This window comes from Eumetopias jubatus, unplaced genomic scaffold (genome assembly GCF_037043125.1).
Source record: "Eumetopias jubatus isolate StellerSeaLion01/CBP00866 unplaced genomic scaffold, mEumJub1_p1.0 scaffold_11, whole genome shotgun sequence".
NCBI classification, from domain to species: domain Eukaryota; kingdom Metazoa; phylum Chordata; class Mammalia; order Carnivora; family Otariidae; genus Eumetopias; species Eumetopias jubatus.
Window position 1 is genome coordinate 24847898 of NW_028274817.1, and position 20228 is coordinate 24868125.

At 39.1% G+C, this 20228-nt stretch overlaps 1 protein-coding gene across 4 annotated transcripts in view; it reads left to right on the top strand.

Moving 5' to 3' along the window:
• TENM1 (teneurin transmembrane protein 1) overlaps positions 1–20228 on the top strand; it is a 541361-nt gene that overhangs the window by 435496 nt on the left and 85637 nt on the right. For 3 of the 4 annotated variants that reach the window (XM_028122679.1, XM_028122681.1, XM_088028927.1), the window contains 2 exons: positions 7852–7872; positions 12411–12643. In XM_028122679.1, coding sequence (XP_027978480.1) covers positions 7852–7872; positions 12411–12643 — 254 coding nt within the window. The remainder of the gene's footprint in view (positions 1–7851; positions 7873–12410; positions 12644–20228) is intronic. The other variant, XM_028122680.1, reaches the window with a different exon arrangement.

A 20228-nucleotide genomic window follows, 5' to 3' on the forward strand; every position in this document is an offset into this window, starting at 1 on the left:
CATGCCCACTCCTTTGGAGACCCAGGAAGTGTTGACATCCCTGTATGTGTGGCCTTCCTTGTGGGCATTGCCATCACTGACATGGATCTCAGTACTTCCAAGTACTCAGGTAAGTCACTCAACCTCTGCTGTTCATGACGAAGATGATCAAAAATATCTATTTCATTCTAGCAGGTAGAGGTAATGCCAGATCCAAAAGGCTACATTTTCTAAGTTCTCCAGGTTCAATCTTTTGAATGGTCACTGCATAAAAAAGAAAATGGAAGTCTGTGTTTGTGTGCCCTGATAAGGAAGGAAGAACTTGTGGGTTTTTTTGTTTGTTTTTGTTTTTTACACTTAAAAGCTCTATTCCATTGGGGGAAAAAAAGATTAAAGCATTCATCGTTAGACTTTCTCACTCTGTTCTAGAAATTTTCTTGAGAGTACAAAGGATTTTGACACCTTTTGAAAGAAATTCATACCTTCTGGTATTCCATGTTCTAAAGTTACACAAAGATTACAACTAAATAGACTATGTCTTAATCAGATTTATTTCTCCTTTTCTGAGGCTACAAGATACAAATATATGCCCTCTGGAGTCCTAGAAAAGGGAAGCATCCCCTCCCACTCCAGTGAGGATAGACAGACCTGTCTACTCTCTCCTGGGTAAATAAATGGATAGAGTCTTCCCTCCAGTTGGTTATGACAGCTTTATCCCTGACCCATACCTGGGGAACTTTAGGCTGAAAGTTTCTCTGTTCCAGAGATTTTGATGCCATCCTATAAACTAGTCCATAAAACAGTTGTTGCCTCAGGTATCACCTCATTGTCCTGAAAGATAGTGACCAAAAAAAAAAAAAAAAAAATAGTGACTGGGAGAACAGAGACATTGATGGAGCAACTCCTATGTACAAAGCACCATGAAGGCCAATCAAAACATATGAGAAGTCTTGGGTCATTTCTATTTAACATTATGTTCACACAAGCATGGAAATTTGAATACATGAGGACATTTCTTGAAATTTTTCAGATTCTCGTGCTTGCTCTGGAATCTAACTCCTTTTTCTCAGACTGAGTTAGTCCTTCACACCTAGTTGGGGACATCTTCCAGTCCCAAGCCCCCATCCATTTTTCACATTAATTCATTCCAATTTTAATACGTTTCTTAATTATAATTACAAACACTGTCATGGAAAAGAAAGCTGTTAAATCCCTTGACTGATAAAAAAAAATAGACTGTAACATTAAGATTTTATAAAGGTAAAGTACATCTAGAGAGTCTAGAGAAGTACTAAGTCATAGCACCCTGCCCTAATCAAATGTTCATATACCTTAGGATGTCACACCTCATGGAGACTTGTCATTTCCAGCAGTATATCTCTTTGGGCACCTACTTACTGGAAAGTCAATGAAGAAGGCCAAGATGGTTGTATGCCCAGATTTAGAAATGATTTATACAACATTCAACATTCTTTTCAAAATCCTAGGGATGCTCCATCTACACGATGCCAAACATTGATGGAGCACTGCACGATTCATTCACCATCTGAATGTTTCTAGCCATGCTGATATTAGCTATCACGTAGACAGAGACCTCGCTAACCCCATCAAGCCTATATAGCTAGCCCTCTGTATCTAACTCCTCAAAGGAAAACCCGTAAGTTTAGCTAGAAAAACAAATACTAAGACTAATAATATTACTATAAAGAAAACCCAGCTAAGTTTAGTCCTTTCCTTTGTGATTTAAATGCAAATTTACCTAAGGTGGAACAATTTTCATTCACTGATGAGATTCTCCTTTGCTCAGGGATCCTTAACAGTTCACAAATTTGCATTTTGGTCCAAAATACCTTATGACCTTCAACACAAAGTCATTCGAAGAATACAATAGCATAACTTGGGCCCCAATTGCAAAGTGATTTTCTTGGTATAAAGAAAAATCCATTTCTGGAAGTGTGAAGTATTGTCCAATCCCTCTATTCAGTCTTACTCCATGGTACTGTTCTCTCACATTGTCACAGCTCTTCAAACACATAGGCAAGCGCACGCCTTGAGCTCACACACCCTGGTTCTCTCACTTAGCCTGAATCTCTCTAGCCAGCTCTTCTGAGCTCATATCCTTTAGAGCAGTTCTTCTTAACTTCTTTTTTTTTTAATTCTCAGGAGGGATTGAATCTAAGGAGGGCTGTGGGCCCCCTCCCCAGAAAAAGAAAAAAACACGTTCACACAAAATTGTACGTGTGTTTTCAGGGGTCCCGTATTTCCCCTCTCTCCCTGCATGTCCCCGCCTGCCAGGAACTTACCCCTTTCATAGACTCATGGTTACGATTCCCTGGATTCGTCTCAAACAGAAAAAAAATAGTTCTCTCTTGCCTTACGTTCAAGGAGGAAAAAAATAGTTTTCCCTTGTCTACTCTAACACTCTTGTGCTTGGCCATCAGAGAAATAAACTGATTGAGTTTACATGATCATTTTGACCTAATTGATAAGTAACTCCCTATTTTCCTATAGTCAAAACCATCAAACTAGTTTATGTTAGCAAACGTTATCTGTCATATTTACTCAGACACTAATAATAGTTCTTATTAGATTCACCTAAATACAGTGTCTGGCTTGATCAGTAACCTATACTGTGTACATTGCATCTTTGGCATATGATTGGTGAATTTATATATTTGCTTTATAACTTCCAGATTTAAACTTCCTGGGGAGAAATAAGTTGATATAATAAGTCTTTGCTATGTTAAGAACCATAATGTTCAATGGATTCTATTGCATATAGATAGAAACTTCATTTTGTACCAGTTTTTTTTTTTTTTGGTTAAAATCAGTTGATTTAATTGCTGCTGCCACCCTCCCCCCTCCCAGTGTGTATTAGTCATTTTACTTGGTTGAGTCATCTGTTTCCTTGGAAACACGGACTAATATAGTCATTATGTTATTGGCTGCATTTAAAGCTGTGAATGGAAGAGCAATGTTGTCAATAGGTTATTACAGAAAGGGATAGAGAACATTCCAGATCTTGACCCTCTGTCAGGGTTATTCATTATATAACTTAACCACTCTGTTCTCTACTTCTCTGTCTATAAAATTGACTTCAAGTTAATATTTGAGCATCTTCTTACATGTCTTACATAGTTTAACTTGTTTTAAGATCCACAGATGCATAGTTCTCAGCCCAAAGTTTGATGACATTTTGTTTGCTCTGACATAAAGCTTGCTCCTACTGGATGCCCTTCTAGATTTCCTTCTCTTCCATTCTCTTGTTTCGTAGTGGGCCACGTTGAAAAATTCCAAGTTCCCCTTGACATTTCAAAGATTGGAAGACATAGATTTTTCCTTCCTCGGCTCTGCTGATCCAAACTGTCCCTAATTGAATTTCTTTCATCTGACCTCAGAAATAATTTCATTTTCATTGGTTGACAATCATTTATTTCCTCTAGCTGGCCCCACCATTGGCTGAATGGGGAGGGTAAGGAAAAATCAGTTCTGTCATTATCATTAGCAATATAGCAAGAACAACAATATCATTTCTTGTTATTTAAAGTATAGTGTACCCTTTTGCCCGTTGACTGCAGATTTCATCTACACATACACATCTTAGTGCTTCCTTCCAGTGGGAAACTGAGGTAAGATAATAAAGAAGGGAAGATTATAAGATCATTATATAAGTAATTAGACCTAAGGGAATCTCAAAAATACATTCTCCAAAGAATTTTATAAAGATACATTCATTTCTATGTGAGATAGTTTAAGTCTAGTTATCCCTGTGGATTTACTTCTCATGTTAAAATTTCATACACACACAAATTTCAGGAACACAAAAGTGACATCACAGATTTGTGAGCTTAGTGTTAGAAAAGTCCATGGAGGTATCTGGTGCAACATGGCACCCACTACATGCCTGACATTTGATCACATCTACTTTGTTTGATCCTTTTCAGTTAACAGAAAACTTAAATACCCCTTTAAACAGCCCATTGCATCTTTGGAGTGCTCTCTTAGAAAATTCTTGCCTACACTGAACTGAAATCTACCTTCATAAACCATCCACTCAGTAGCGGCCGATGTTAAGCTCTGCAGCAGCACAGCAATCACTCCCCTCTTGTACCTGACACGTTTCCATGTGTGTGAAGACAGACATAATAGGTTCCTGAGCTTCCTCTTCTTCAGTCTGAACATCCCCAAGTCCTTCAACTATTTCTCATCAACGATGACTTCATTTCTTTTTCCTTGAATTATGGCCTCAGGGCCATGGTTCAGTTTTCTGAAACTAACAGGAATAATTTTATAGATAAAAATAGGAGGCACCATGTCAAGTGCTTTGCAAAAATTCAAATATGAATATCCCCCTTGCTTCCCTCTCATCTTCTAATTTCACAAAACTATTAGAAAACTTATTAAGCATGATTGGAAATGACTTATTCTTTATAAAGACCTCATCTGTGATTGTCCAAGATGCTGATATTCTCCAGATCTTTATTTTGTCCTTCCTTTAAAATGAAAGAAAGACGAAAATAAGAGCCTGGCAAATGCTTTTTGGTACCTTGAGTAATTTGGACTTGACAAATGTCAATATGACATAAAAATGTCTCTTGAGATTCTACTGTTTCTTTTACAGTGACTGGTTAATATTTCCTCCATCGTTCTCAGGACTTGACTCCTGTCACTGACTAGGGATCAAGTAGAACTGGAATAGCACCCACTTAGGGGCAGTTAGCATGCCAAGGGGCAGGGGAAATTGTACAGCTGTCTGCTGAAGGAACAAATGGAGCCCGAACTTTGAGAGCTCGGAAAATACCTGAGAAATGACCAAGAACTATCCTTTTGTCAGCAGCACTGGAGCAACAAATGGAGAAACACTCCATGTAGATGAAATAGGTGGTGACCTTGCCAGGGTGAGCTCATATATTAGTGGTAGCACTCAACAGCTCCCTCCACCTGATCCAGAAACATCTTCACTGGCCTTCCACAGTGCCCAAATTCCCGCTCTAAGAACTGCGTTCCTTTGAGTTGAGACATCGCATCTCTAAGAGTCCCCAACACAGGAACCTCTGTTAGAATGACCTGTCAAGCTAAAATCATCATTGGCCCTTGGGCATGGATTCATTTGTTGGATTGTCTTCCGAGGAACCTGCCAGCTGAAAGCAGGGCCCTAAACCACAAGACAGGTAGAAGCGAGAAGGGCAAAGGACAGAGCCAGAGCGTGAGGGAGGATAGGCTTAGGTGATGGTTGCTGGAGTTAGAAGCTCTAAGAAGTCAGTGAATGGCAGAAGTGGGAACTCAGTCTTCAAAGGAAGAATGTCACAGAAAGATGAGTAGGGAGGGAAGCCTGCTTTGGGACATCAAATGTTTCTGGCTAAGCATAAGGAAAGATGCTGAGAACAGCATGTGAAACAAGTAAAGTGCTACAGCCACCACAGAGCAGGCCAGGCTACCTCACGAGGCCAGGTCACAAGGCAGCAACTCCACAGTCGGCGTAGTCTCTCCTTCTCCATCCCCCACCTCACAAAAGTAGAAAAGGAATGGGTCGAACATGATGCTAAGTGAAAGAAGCCAAACACAAAAGGGCACATAGTCTATGAGTCCATTTATATGAACCACCCAGAATAGGCAAATCCATAGAGACAGAAAGCAGATTCGTCACTGCCTGGGCCTGGGGCAGGTCGGGAATAGGGACTGACTGCTAATGGGTATGGGCTTTCTTCCTGAGATGATGAAAATGTTCTGGAATTGGATGATGGCGATGGTGGCACAACTCTCTGAGTGTACTAGAAACTGCTGAATTGTACTTTTTGGAAGGGTGAATTTTATGGTATGTGAATTATATCTCAATAAATTTTTTTAATTAAAAAAAGAATAGATGGCCCTTTTAATCATCTAGATCCTGAGAAAATCCATGATCAACTTAAAGACCCTACCATGGGGGAGCATTTCTTGCTCGAAAACGATTTGCAGTTCCGCTCCTTTCTCCTCCTGAATCATGGCCAGCTTCAAGTCAGTCGGTTGCCAGGTGGCAGTACGTACTGATGGGCCCATGCACTTGTGAAGAGCTCACACTGGCACCTCAGTGGGTAGTCAGTTGCTAGCTAGACAGCGAACTGACTTTGGTGGTGGCTCAATCCTAAATCCTTAACTAAAAGTAAATCTGAGACAGAACAAGGTCACACACTGGAAATAAATTCCGTCATTTTCACTTCCTCCTTCTGAGATGTTAATGAGAGAAGCTGCTCTGCATAATATGGGACATCTTTCCAAATTCACAGTGACATTATTGGCAGGATCAGAAGCAGCTGCAAGAAAGTCAAACCACTCTCCTCCCCACCCTTTGCCGTCACCATTTCAAAACCCTTTGTAGCCACACAAATGGTTCTGTACCATGAGGATCTGTTGTGGATGAAGCCATGTTTTAATGAGGTCCTTCTAGTACTTTCACAACTAAATTTCCTTTGGGAAATGATTAGAGTCAGCCTGGAGCACACTCACCTGCTAATTTAGAGGCCACAAAATCAAGCAAGTGTCTGGTGATAAAGAAACTCAAAGAGGTCCAAATGCCCAAGGCCAGGTTTCTAATCAGAGCTCCCAGCCTTACCTTATGACCTTTTGTGTCAACCCACAGGATGCCTACCCTTTTGAGGAGGGCCAGGGAAAGAGAAAAGTCAGTGGATCCTGACCTGTGACCCAACTACTAAAATCCCAGAAAGATTTTCTTTAAAACGAGTTGAATCAGTAGGAGCAGATAGCTTCAGATGAAATCATTTTGTATCGTCTCTTCTTCCCTGACATTCTGAAGAATAAGAACATTTTCTAGTTTAGATAAAAAGATGGGTTACCTTCATGTTTTTTTAAATGACATAAAGGGCCAGGTTTAAAAGGATTTTCAAATTAAAATGACTGTATTTCACAGATGATTATAGCCTTTTAATTCTGGGCAGATTTGACCCAAAGTCAGGCCAGTATACAAATTGCGTCCCCAATGTGAGAAGCCTCATCCCAGGTCCCAGAGTACCCTGTGCCAAGAGACTTACCAAAGAAGGGCCCTCAAAGTGTTCTGCTTCTTCTGACCTGACGGATCTGTTTTGCTGATCCCAGTTGCCCCTTTAGAGCACAGATCATTGGAAGACACAAGGTTCTAGTAGTTGATGTACATGATGTTTTACTGAGGTTATTTTGATGCAGCAGTTTTGATACCAGGGATGTTCTACCATGGTCTAAGAGAAAACCTTTATACTTTTCATTAAGTTTTTTAATATTGCTAAGTAATGTGCTACTGTACACAAAAGATGTCTCTATCTTATCTCTGAGATCATATAAGTGGCTTTGGGCTAGATTTGGGATGTGCACTGCACACAAGGCTTGACTTTACATTTTGGTAAAGTGGCTTTCAAAACAGTCTGGAATAGTCAGAACCTCTGCAGTGGCTACTTCTTCAAAGCCTCGCCCAGTGGTTCTTAAACCTTATTCTGTATCAGAATCGCCAGCTGAGTTTGTTAAAAATCAAATTCCCGGGCCCCTCTTCCACCTCGAGCTTCTGATTCAGTATGAGTGGGGAGAACTCCAGGAAACTGCACATGGGGCAGGAACCCAGGTGGTTCTGATGAAGATGGTCCAGAGAGAAAAAACTGCCTTCAAGCTCTGCCCACCCACCAGGCAGGATATTCAATCACCCTGACACCATCTTAGGAGGAGAAGCCAGGAGGGATCGGGTCCACTTTGGCTTGTATGGCTGACGAAACGTTCCCCATGGAGTCTCTAATAGCCACAGACAGAGTTAGAACTAGGTGGGTCTGGTTGGATTTGGCATGTTGAATGATACTGATGACTCTCTATTTGTTTTTACTTGCCACTCGTGGATAACCTTGTGCACTCTAGAAACAGAGATACCAGACATAGGTAAGCAAACCACATGGGCAGCTACCTAATGCCCCTTCTTGCCTAATAGGCCACCTCCTAATAATGGGCTAACAGGGAGATTTTACTTTTTAAATAAGGTGAAAGGAATGATGTGAAAGCACATTTAGAAGTTAGGATTCAGGTAAGGGTCTGACAAAAGAAGAGAGCTCCACTAAGTGGGAATTTGCTGGAGGATCAGACTATATTGAAAAGAAAACAAAATAAGTGAGACCTGGCAGTTCAGTACTTCCTGGGAAAACAAAGCCTTAAGTCTCATTATGTTTTCCTTAGGTGATATCACAAATGAGTCTGTAAGTTCAAATAGATTCAATGTTTTCAAGCTGCAATAGAAAGAGAGGTAATACGACAATCTTCCCAGATCCAGAAATAGAGTTGATGAGTGTATTAAGAGACAGTGACCACGATGACCTTCTTGAATAAGATTTTTCCTCTTTCCCTTTGTGTGACCTCATGGTTTCTATTTCTTCCCACCAAAAAGAAATAATAGAAAAACTTTAAACCAACCATTTACCGACAATGGCACAGAGCTCTGAAATTAATCATAATGAGCATTTCTATTCAATTTGTTTATGAATTACACTTGTCAAAACTGTTCTAAATTACCTGAAATTGCAAAGGAGAAAATTGAATTTGTTCACTTCCGAATGCCAATTGTCATCAAAATGACACTGATAGGGTTTTTAATTTGGATTTCGTTTGGGAGATGCCACTTCCTAAATGCCAGTGCACAAAATCAGCATCGCTACTTTGGCATAACTGATTCCTTAAACAAATGAAGTTGGTTGTCAAATTGCTTACTGGTTAAGTGTTGCACAGTATTAATTATAAGCATTAATTGCCCATTTAACAATCTATGTGATTTTAACTAGCATGAATGAAGTGATCTTTGCTAAGTTGAAGGGCATTGTTCGAATGTAAAGCTAACCAGAAGGTGACAATAAGTCTAACACTGAAGTTATAAAAGAAATCTTCTCATATCTCAAATTGCAATATGCATGTGGACACAAGGGATTAGAACAAATTGAAATGTAGTCCAGCGGTTTTCTTTCTCGGATATGGCATGTTTTTAAAAAGTAGAAAGAAACCAATCTCCAAAGAGCTGAAGTGCACTTGGGAAATGGCATGAAATGGCAAGAAATTACATATCAGTATAGGAGACCTTCCTGACTGTTAGCTGTCAAGAAAATAACATTAATCAGATTTGAATTTTGTGTGTTGGGCTATTCCATTTTCTAAAGGCCAGCGCACAAAATTTTAGAACAGCCTAGCTGAGCAAAATAGGATATGTTGCTCAGTTAGAAGAAGGCAGGAACACCAATTCTTTTCTTTTTCTTTTTTCTTTTTTCTTTTTTTTTTTTGCCACCTTCAGAACTAAAGTATTCGGAAGGTACTTTGTACACACAGTCACATATGATATAATCTAGTCTCTGTCAGGGCATAGGCTTGTTAGTGACCCTGGGCAAGCCCTCTGTGTGTCTGGGTTTCCCCAGCTGAGATTTGAGGAGAATGATAATTTTAACTTCCCTCACAGGCACATTGGGGATATTCAATAATAAATGAATGTAATGCATTCCAAAGTGCTTTTCTGTGAATAACATTTCTCTTGGAAAAATAGCCTATGGACTTTTCCTAAACAAAACATGATTAATCTGGCTCAGTTGAAACTTCCACCAACTGGCTACCAAAATACTGAAGGTTGTTTCAGGGAAGGGTTGTGACCCCCTTTTTATTCTAGAAAGATCTAAGGGCACTGGAGAAATTCTATCCTGAAGGCAGAAATTCAACTAAATATGTAAAAACTTTTACTCAAACCCCTATTTAAGCAGTCTTTGCTACAGAGATGTCTTGTCTGATATGACTGCCAAATCAATTCTGGAGTCTGTTGGGGCCCTTTACAGTTTATTTACAGCAGCTGTCATGGTGGTTCCAGGGTTGAAGATGTCCCTGGAATCTACTGAATTCTCTTATTTGATGAAGTGAAGGTAAGTAGAAAAAAATCAAGTATTCCAATTGGATCTGATTTTTTTCCAATTAAAACTATAAACTGGGTGTCAAATCAGTATCTGCTGACCTTTACTATCATTAACATACACAGATATACTTAGAGGGCAAATATAATTACAAATACAATCAGAAACATACCAGTCTTTAGGGGCAACTTAATTATTCTGATGACCCTCTCCCTGCCATTTTACTGGGCTAGGTAGCCAAGACCTGAACACTTCTGTGTATTTGTTAGTTTCATGTCCTATAGTTTAGTTAAGCAGGAACTGAACATTGACCCTGTTAGACACTCCATTGGCACTGAAGATAGAGAGATAAGTATGGTTCCTGCCTGCAAAGAGCTTAGAGTGTACTTGGAGAGATGTGAAAAAAATAGTACTTACACCCAGCACTCACATCTTGGTTTCCAATACCATTCTCCAACATAAGGAACCAGGGGTCTTTAGCAAAATGATTCATTCCAGTACTGGGGCAGGGACTATAAAAGATGAGCCTGGAGCATCTTGTAGTGCCAAAAAGTAGAGAAGGGCTAAAACCAAACAAAAAACAAAAACTCCACACTGGTGGATGGACGTCAAAACTTCTCACAAGCCAACAGGAGAGTTCCCAGTGGCTAATGCCAAAACAGTTTGAGCAACAAAATAAAGTAGCATTGGGTTTTAATATAAAAAATAAAACAAATATCCATGAGTCCCTACTGCTATAAATGAATGCCTGAATTCATAAATAAATGGAAGAGATGAGATAGTGCTCTTATACAGAAGATTTCCAAATTGTCTATGTAGACACTCTACCCTCAAGGAGGTGGATTATAACTCCCTACTCCTCAAGCATTGCCTTCACAGAGTATCTTTATACTGGAGAAACGTGACAAACTCTACCTCAGCCAGGTGATCAAGGTCAACATCAATAGTGATAAGTCATGTTGATTATTATGTACCCTTGATTTGATTTGATGATAATGGCACTTTACCCCTGTGGTCTTCCCTTCCAAAAACCTATAACCCCTGTCTAATGGGAGAAAAAAAAATTAGACACATTCCAGTAGACAGTATCCTACAAAATACCTGACCAATACTCCTTAAAACTGTTAAGGTCATCAGAAACAAGGAAAGTCTGAGAAACTGTCATAGCCCAGAGGAGCCTAAGGAGACATGATGACTAAATATAATTTGGTATCCTAGAAGGAGTCCTGGAATAGGAAAAGGACATTAGGTAAAAACTAAGGAAATCTGAATAAAGTATGGACTTCAGTTTATCTTTAAAAAAAACTGCTAATACGATATGACAGGTACTGGTAGGTCACATGTACCTCCTCTCTGCTCATATCTTTCCTCCTCTACTTCTTTTGTCACACTTGACAGTCATAGCCAGAGATAAACAAGGTTGCTTTTCTCCAAGGTCGCATGGTCTACTGGGAGATACAAATTTAAAAAAAAAAATCAATACGATATGTAATCCCCAAAACAGAGGTAAATGCAGTGCAGATAACTCAGACTGGAGATTTAGGGAAGGCTTTCTTCAGGAGATGATGCCTGAGTAAAGCCTTAAAAGGCATGTGAGAATTTACTAAGTGAAGAAAGGTTTGTCTACCATACCAAGGAATGTTAAAAAGGTTTTAGGGTTTTTAAAGATGGAGATCCAACCTTAGGATCAAGCAAAATATCCCCCAAACCAATATTACTCCAGCAATTGTAAAAATGGAATTAGGAAGAATCAAAATGAATGAATGAGCTCAGCCATGTACACAGATAAAAATATCACAAGAGATCCCATGCGAATATGTAATTGAAGAGTTTCAGGAATACCAAAATCCAACCAAGGTAACTTTAACATCACCTTTAAAAGGTACAGTTGATTGTGATTATAACCCCCAAAAAAGGTCATATATAATCAGTTCTATTATGTCCCGAAAGAAGACAAAATGGATTAGAAAAGTGTGGTGGTCAGCCAAAAAAAGGAAGCTTGGAGAGGAAAAGTTTGACAATGCATCTCCAGCACAGCCCTCCGTACGCAACACGTCTTTCAATTTACAACAGGAGCCTGGAGGCTGGCAGGGCCCCCAGTGTGGTAGGAAGCCTGGAAGAGAAGAAATAAGGTTCTGAAGGATGGGAAGGCAGGAAGAGAAGAACTTCTGTTGGGGATTTTTTGAGTTTGAGGTGACTGTGAGCCATCCAGGCAGGCATCTAGTAGGTAATTGGAGAACCGGGTATGAAAGGTATTGAAAAAAATTATTTCCCGGGATTTTCACTCTTCTGCTTCTTTCTCTGCCCCCCAAATGGTATTGAAACGTCAGCTTCATTTCAGGTTAGCAGTACACACTGAGTTTTTTTTATACCCAGACCCCTTACCAGAAAACCAAACTAGTATCCATCTCCTCAGTACATGAGAAAGAAGATACATTTATTTTGTTTCGTCTCTTAAGAGAATTTTCCATTTGTGACAAAAGGCAGACCCCAGGGGATGCATATTGAACAAACTTCTTTGAATAACTTTACTTTTCTCTTCCTTAGCACAAGTCCTGCTCACAAATACTATCTGGCTATGAACCCTGTGTCTGAATCACTTTATCTATCAGACACCAACACTCGAAAAGTCTACAGGTTGAAATCTCTTGTGGAAACAAAAGATCTGTCCAAGAATTTTGAAGTGGTGGCAGGAACAGGTGATCAGTGCCTTCCCTTTGACCAGAGTCACTGTGGAGATGGCGGGAGAGCATCAGAAGCTTCACTGAACAGCCCTCGAGGTAAAAAAAAAAAAACATCCTTTAGTCATCTAAAGATTTCATTTGACTTCACAAAATCCTAAGACTGTTGCCATACTGTGTAGTCCATCTATCTCAATATTGCATCCGACACACATTATCTCTGAAGTCCATCCCAGAAGAGATAGGCATGGTCAGGGCTAATTTCTAGGTAATATGCCTTCATATAGTCAAAAGTGTTATTAAAATTCAAAATGCTTCTTTTCCTTTCTGCCTAGGATGATGAATTCCAGTTTTGGGTATTGGGGTTTTTTTGTGTTTGGGGGGGGTTTTGTTGGTTTGTTTTCTGCCTTCTGTGGGAACGTGGCCTTACTTCGTCTGTCCTAAATTTACTCCTCAGTCTTCAAGAGCCAATCCTCAATTCTGTTGCTTAGGATTTGTGAATAAATCTGTGTTCTTTCAATCAGCTTCATGATTTTGTAGACTTGGGATCATATTCCCATCTTAGGCCACTAAGCAGAAGGACAGTCAACTTTAAATCTGTTATCATATATTTATTGTCCACTCTATCTCCTTAATTATTTAATCATTACTCTCTGTTCCTTCTCCATGATGGGGTGGGTGTGGGTGTGTGTGTGTGTGTGGGTGTGTGTGTGTGTGTGTGTGTGTGAAACACTTTACTTTAGTAGGTTTTATGAACTATTCATTTGGTGGGTTTTAAGAGGCCAATGCGGTCTTTTTAAACTATTACACAGATAAAACACATTAGTTACAGAAAAATTAGAAAAAAGAGAGTGAAAAAAATATTTTTAATTCAAGTCACCCATAATCCTACTACATATGGAAAACGGCTATTAATATTTTGGCATATATCCTTCTAGACTTTTTTCTATGCATATCATATATGTTATTTTCTAATAATGGAATCATAGTATAGAATGCTGTTCTATAATCTGCTTTTCACACTTAATATATTATGAACATTTTTCCATGCCAAAAAATATAGTGAGGTCAATGTGTTTCATTTGTTAGATGGTCATTTATTATTTCAAATATTAAGAGGTTACTCTTTAGCTATTTGACATTTGCCATATGGGGATTAAATTCCAACTATAATCAGAGTTTAAAGCCTTCCCTTTCTTCAAGGACATATTCAAATCCTATGTCTTTGGTAAAGCCCCTCTGGCTAACCCCAGCCCACTAAATCTGAATTTCTCTAACAGGGTCTACACCACCCAGTTACTACTAGATTATATTTTGCCTTCTTTTACTTTCGAATTCTTTCATGAATAGGAAGTTTTTTATCACTGAGGCAAGCTACTTGAGCTGAGAAACTATATCTAATATTTCTTTCAAATCTTCCCCACCTCCCCAGCAATATCTTGTACAGTGTGGGATCCACTATACATACTTGTCATGTAATTGGTTAAGTAACTCTTATCTATATCAAGTATTCTTAAAAGGAATTTTAATCGTGCTTAAAAAATATGGCCTTTTCTCCCCTAAAGGAATATAAGCCCCCCAAGTATCATGGTAAAGTGTTTTAAGATGTTTCTTCTCTTGTGCCAGCTCTTATTCCTTACACATAGTAGGTTCACAATAAATATTTGATGAGTGAATGCGTAACTCAAGTGCAACATATAATCAACTCATCTTTCAAGGAAATGTATCAGGCTAGGTCCCACCTTTAACACAGGTTTAAAACTCTTGCAGGTATTATAAGGATTTCTGCATAAGAAATAGGGAGGAATCAAGCTTGTATTGTGCCTGAAATTGACATCCTCCTGAGTTGCTACTCATCTCACCTACCACATTCAACCTGCCATGTAAAGGATGAATGTCTCAGCTTTTCCAAATAGAGCAAATAATTGGTTCTCCGCAGCTTTTTTTTCTTTTTTCTTTTGCTTGGAAAGCAGCAATAATAGAGTCCTGATGAACAGGATTTACATGAACTCTTAAAGCATCAGTAATGAGAGTGCCAAAATTTATATATCTATTAAAGTTAATATTAAACTAAGTTTTTCTTCTTGTCATGGGTAGTAGTACATTTTCCTTTGGCTTGATTTACTCATATTTCTATCCAGGAGTGGCCTTTATAATAATCCAGTACACTTTATTCATCCCAAAGCGGGCAGGGACCCTAAGAACATCTGGCCGAGGCTTCGGAGAGCTGAATGTCTAATCCAGCCAAGACAGCTTTCACATAGCATACTGAAGCTGATGTTGACAACATCTGCTCTGATCCAGTGAGTGAACGAGGATGTTTAAAGGAGGGGAACATGTGACTCACACTCAGTATCCACCACATCTTCTTCAACCATGTTAACAGTATTTGAAGACCCTGTTAGAGATTTTCAAAATCACTCAGATGGCAGAACTTGTGTCCAGACATCCATTGCTCTTGAGATTGCTGGTCAGAACACTTAGATACCTCACTAGGGCACCTATCTCCATGCTGAATATAGAGAGCACTCACCCTTGGCAGTGAATCAGAAGTGAGATTCTCATTATATAGGATGCTGCAGGGCAATTTCATAGACTTCTGTAGAAGAAGGAAAAATCATGCAAGAAGTCATTTAAAACACAGACAGTGTGCAAATTGAGGGGAGAGTATTGCTAATTGCTAATGATGTCTTTGAGGTTCTCCTGCAGGTTCTTTATCTCTCAAGAAAGTCCAATTGGTTTGTGTTTTGGCTTTTTTTGTTTGTTTGTTTGTTTGCTTGCTTTACAACTATCATGCACATCAGCTCCTTCTTCCTTCCACCCTAGAAGGACAACAAATGTTTAACGGATTTCTTTAAGGAGAGGTTTGATTTTTCTCTTCACCTAGAATCTAATAAAGAAAAGCTGTAGATCAGTAGAAAATGGAAATGTACATCTAGGGAGTACAATTTCTAGGTTAGGAAAAAGAGCTTGCTCTAAGACTTTAACAAGCAACATATTGCAATTATAGGCAGGCTCTCCAACATGTCCTTAATTATGCAAGGTAAGTCAAATAAATGTTAATCTGCAAGACAGCTCATTTATTTTCTGAATCTCTTCTAAAAATAGGATGAAATGAAATTTGCTTTTGAGATCATTCGTCCTAAAGTCGGAATAAATTACCAAGTGGGATTAAAAACCAGTCAGCAGAAGGTAAAAGGTCAGAAGCCATGGGATTTTTTCTTTTTCTTTTCTTTTTTTGAGAAATGGCAGCAAATTGTGATGAATGTGAGGTTAGGGAACCTAGACTTTCTTGTTCAGTCCATGTAGTTAGTGTTTTTCTGGATGACCCTGTGTAAGTCACTGAACCTTGCTGTGGTTTCATTTCCTGGAACACTAAAATAGACTTCATGGTGCCATTGACTAGTTTTGTTACACTGGACTAGTCATTTAAACACGGGATCCTGAGATGTATCAGTTGTCAACCTGAGGGTGTGGGATGATCTCCCTCCCAGCTCTAGTGTATTACAACAACCATAGCTATAACTTAGTCTGCGCTCCATGCTTTCCAATACAGTACATCTAATCTTCACAAGGACGCACAAGGTCAATTGCATTTCCCCCAGTTCTATAGATGAGGAAACAGAGACTCAGACAGGTTAAGAAATTTACCCAAGTTCGCACAGGTTCCAGATAACACTGGAATTCAAAACCGTGATAGGAAAAAAAAAAAAAAAAAAAAAGGCCTGTGATGCTTTCACTATACCTCATGGCCTGTCTTTCAGCTAAAATCCGTGATCTCTGTTGGTTTCTCTGGAAGGGTAGGAAATATTGGAAAATGCTCTTTATTTTTATTTGCAAGATATACGACTTTTAGTTGAGTTTCTTTTTCCCATTAAAACTATTTTTCTGAGGTTTCTGACCCAGCAGTGTACTCATAGTAGACAACACAGCATTTACATAGTCTCTAAATGTAATTATTCAAATAAATCTTCAGGAAACCTTGTCACATCTCTTTGGAAGATTCTGCAGTTAAGAACTTCACCAACTTTTTCTTAAGGGATGCAGGCAGAAAACCTTAACTTGATTAAATTTCTTTATTACAACTGATAACTACACATTTTGTTTAAAGGGGAAATGGAAGTCTCCCTGAGTAGAATTTCATATAAGATAGCCCCTGGATGCATCTCCTGGGAATAAGTCTTTATCTGATCCAGTTTTATGCACTTTGAGTTGAATCCCAATAAAGAGAAACATTTGCCATTTCACTCATCAATACTTCAATGTAATGGGGCAAGGAAAAAAGTTTAGCAAAGAGGCTGATGGCATACTAATCCCTGGCATTGTATATGAGTTTGAATTGACTTTGAAAGATGCTTTTAAAACATGCATGGATGATGTAGTTGAAACTTGGGTTCCATTTATTATTTTTACTGCAACTTTCCTTAATTCTACAGAGAACTCAAACTAATGAGTCATGTAATAGATGACCAAGTACTTAAGCAGAATGTGAAATGGTACTAGGTGGGAATATAAAATAAAATTTGTGACAAGCTGAATACATTTATTTTTTTTTAAGTAGATACAGAGGGTGAAGGAGTGACTGGACAAGATGAAATTAATCAATGACTTAATTTGGTTCTCTTGGACCTCACCAAGGATTATATCTGTTTCGATGTGCCTCTTTAAGCAAACTGACCTGAGAACTCAGCAGGACTTGGGCAATATCCAGATGAGTGCAAACAGCTCCTGAGCTATTCCCTAGCAGGGAAATGATCCTTAAATCTTGACAGCTACCAGAAGTGTTTTTAGGGTATTCGTGACACTAATCATACCGGAATCACTTTAACTTTACTAACAATTAAGAAATCTGGGTAAGATAAAATCTAGATAAAATAATCTGGTTTTTGTCCCTACCCAGATATATCTGAGTTAGATCCTAAAGCTCTCCTGACTCCCCGGGCATCTACATGCTATTCTGAAAGGCTAAATTTGGGGCTCATGGAAAGATGAGCGGTGACATCTTGCTGATGTCATCAGTGTCTAAGGGAGAGAGTATAGTGCACTAACAGGTACGAGAATGTTCCTTTGGTTCTCCTGTGCAATGGAGAGCAGTAAGGTTTTTCCTCGATTCCTTTAGTACATGATCCATCACAGTGGCATAACCGTTTGGACTGACAATAGGGCCAGGGCTCACCAAAATTACAGGCAAGCCACAACCTGAGTAAAATGAGCAGTACATTCAGGGAACTGCAAATAAATCAGTATTGTTGAAGTAAAAATATCCAAGGGTAATAGGAAGAGCAGGGGCAGGAACAGGAAGTTTGGATTTTATCCTATAGGCAAAGGAGTTGAAGTGAGAGAGTGACATAATCCTCCAATGCATGCATGTTTGATAAACTGTTTTGGAGACAGGGTAGTGCACACGAAGGAGTGAGGCTGGGGCAAAGAAATCATAGGGAGTACTGATATTTATAGGGCAGGAAATGGAAGGGAATCTAATGAAGGAGACAGAGAAGAAACCTTCATAAGAAAAGAAAGTGAACAAAGAGAGCTTGGTATCCAGGAAAGCGAAGGAATCATTTGTTTCAAGAAGGTGTGGAAAACAATATGAAATGTCACACATTTGTAGCCATTGGATTAGGCAATGAGGAGTTCATTGCTGACCCTGATATTGGTGATTTGAATAGCAGTAGGGATGGAAGCCCAATTTTAGTAATTTAATGAGCCAATAAGAGGAGAGAAAATAAATACTTGTAAAGAAGATCGCTCTTCTGAGAAGTTTAGGTGTGAGAGATACAGTAATTAGTGAGAGGACAAGTCGCTCAGGGGAGACTTCATCTGTAGGAGATATGGTATTAGGTTATAGGTAAATGAAAAGATACAGAAGACAGAAAATAAATGATGAAACCGGGTCTGGAGGAAACTGGGAGGGAGTAGGCCTTGAAAGGGAGGGGAGATTGAGCAACCATCCCAAGATGATGGTAGGTGTAGTGATGAAGGTAAGTCTGTAGGTGGAAGGAACTAGAAGGTTGATGGTACTCCATTCTGATAGCTTCGGTGTTCTCTAAGAATTGATCTATTCTGCTAAAAGTGAGGAAGTAAGGTTAGGAAGGATTTGGGAGAGCCAGTTAGTGAAGAAGGATTTCTAGGTAGGATCAACATTCTGCCACCCAGGGCCAAATTCCCAGCTCAGCTTCAAGGCATCTTCCATGAGAACTTTCCTCCCACAACCTTGTCCTAGAATCAGAGGTGCCTTGAGAAAAATGTGTTTGACCAAGCCTTAAAATTCAGGCAAAATAATTGTTTTTTATTGCTCAGTGATCCCATGCTATGTCCACTTCTGGAGATTTCTTTCCTAAACTATGTTTTTGATCTCTCAGTTTATGGCAGCTATACCAGAGGACTTAGTGCCTCTGATGCAACCAGAATGAGAGCTTAATGTGTTCCCCGCAGTTGTTCCAATGCATCTGCCTATGATGGTCAAAAGATTTTGACCTTATATTATGTCAGTAGCTGGAACTTGAGAACTTTCTATCTATTCTGTCAGAATCCTAAAGCCATCAAACTGTTGGTGTGGAGAAGTCAGACAAAAGAAAGGCACATACATTTAGCCTTGGCTAATTGGTCCAGGAAACATCAATAGGTAATACAGAGACACCTGTATTAAGTTCATTTAAGTTTTATAAAGCTACAAGTGCATTATTAAATGACTTTTTCTTCTGCATTTATTTTAATTTTCATGCATGCATAATATTCTAGCAAACACAGAGATCATATTTTAGAGGCCAAATACCATGAGAAAGAAGTTCCCAGGTTCTGGAGTCAAACAGAACTGGATGCATATCCCAGATTCACCATTCATCAAATGTGTGACCTTGAATAAGTCACCTAAATTCCCTGAGCTGCGGCTTCCTCATCTGTGAAGTTAGAATACTAGCTAATAGTGCCTACACAGCAGTGTTCTATAATAGATGTAAAGTGCCTTGTAAAGTGCACTGCCCAGCATGTAGTGTGGACATGTTAAATGTCACCTGCCATTATGATCAGGCTTGCTGTTTTATTGTTAGTAACAATACTACTTATAATAGTAACCCAACCATGGAATAAATTACAAAAGTCATTCCCTTAGCAGGCCACCGTTTCGCCATTAAGTTCACTCCATAAGGGAAAGCACAACCTGAATTCCTCATTAAAACACTTTATGGGGGCCTTGAGGACATGGAGCACAGGATGGACGTGTTTGGATAGATGAGATCACCCAAGGGGGCCAAGCCAAGGTGGGAGCTACTCTAGGTAGCATGGGGAAATGTGATGCTAGGTATCTAGTGGAATGGAGGCAAAGTGGGGAGAGACGAGGGAGTAAGAGTAATACACTTCTCCTCTGTAGCATTGTCTAAAATGAAGCATAGACCCCTGCATATCAAGACAAAGAGTATGGAATTATGATTCTTCCTCTTTTTACTTAGATCACTAGCCAAGACAACTTTTCCTTCCTTATCACAGCTCCTCAGTGTCACATCCTTCTTATCTTTCCACTGAAGAATCACCTCAGCCGATAAAAAGAAGAACCCTCTCCCCACCAAACAAAAATGAGAGATCACACACAAACAGACTGCAAATCACTGAAATCATATTTTGAGTGGTGTATTATGGTAACCTATAAATAACTAATTGCATAAAATTGCTTTAGTAGTTTCTAGAT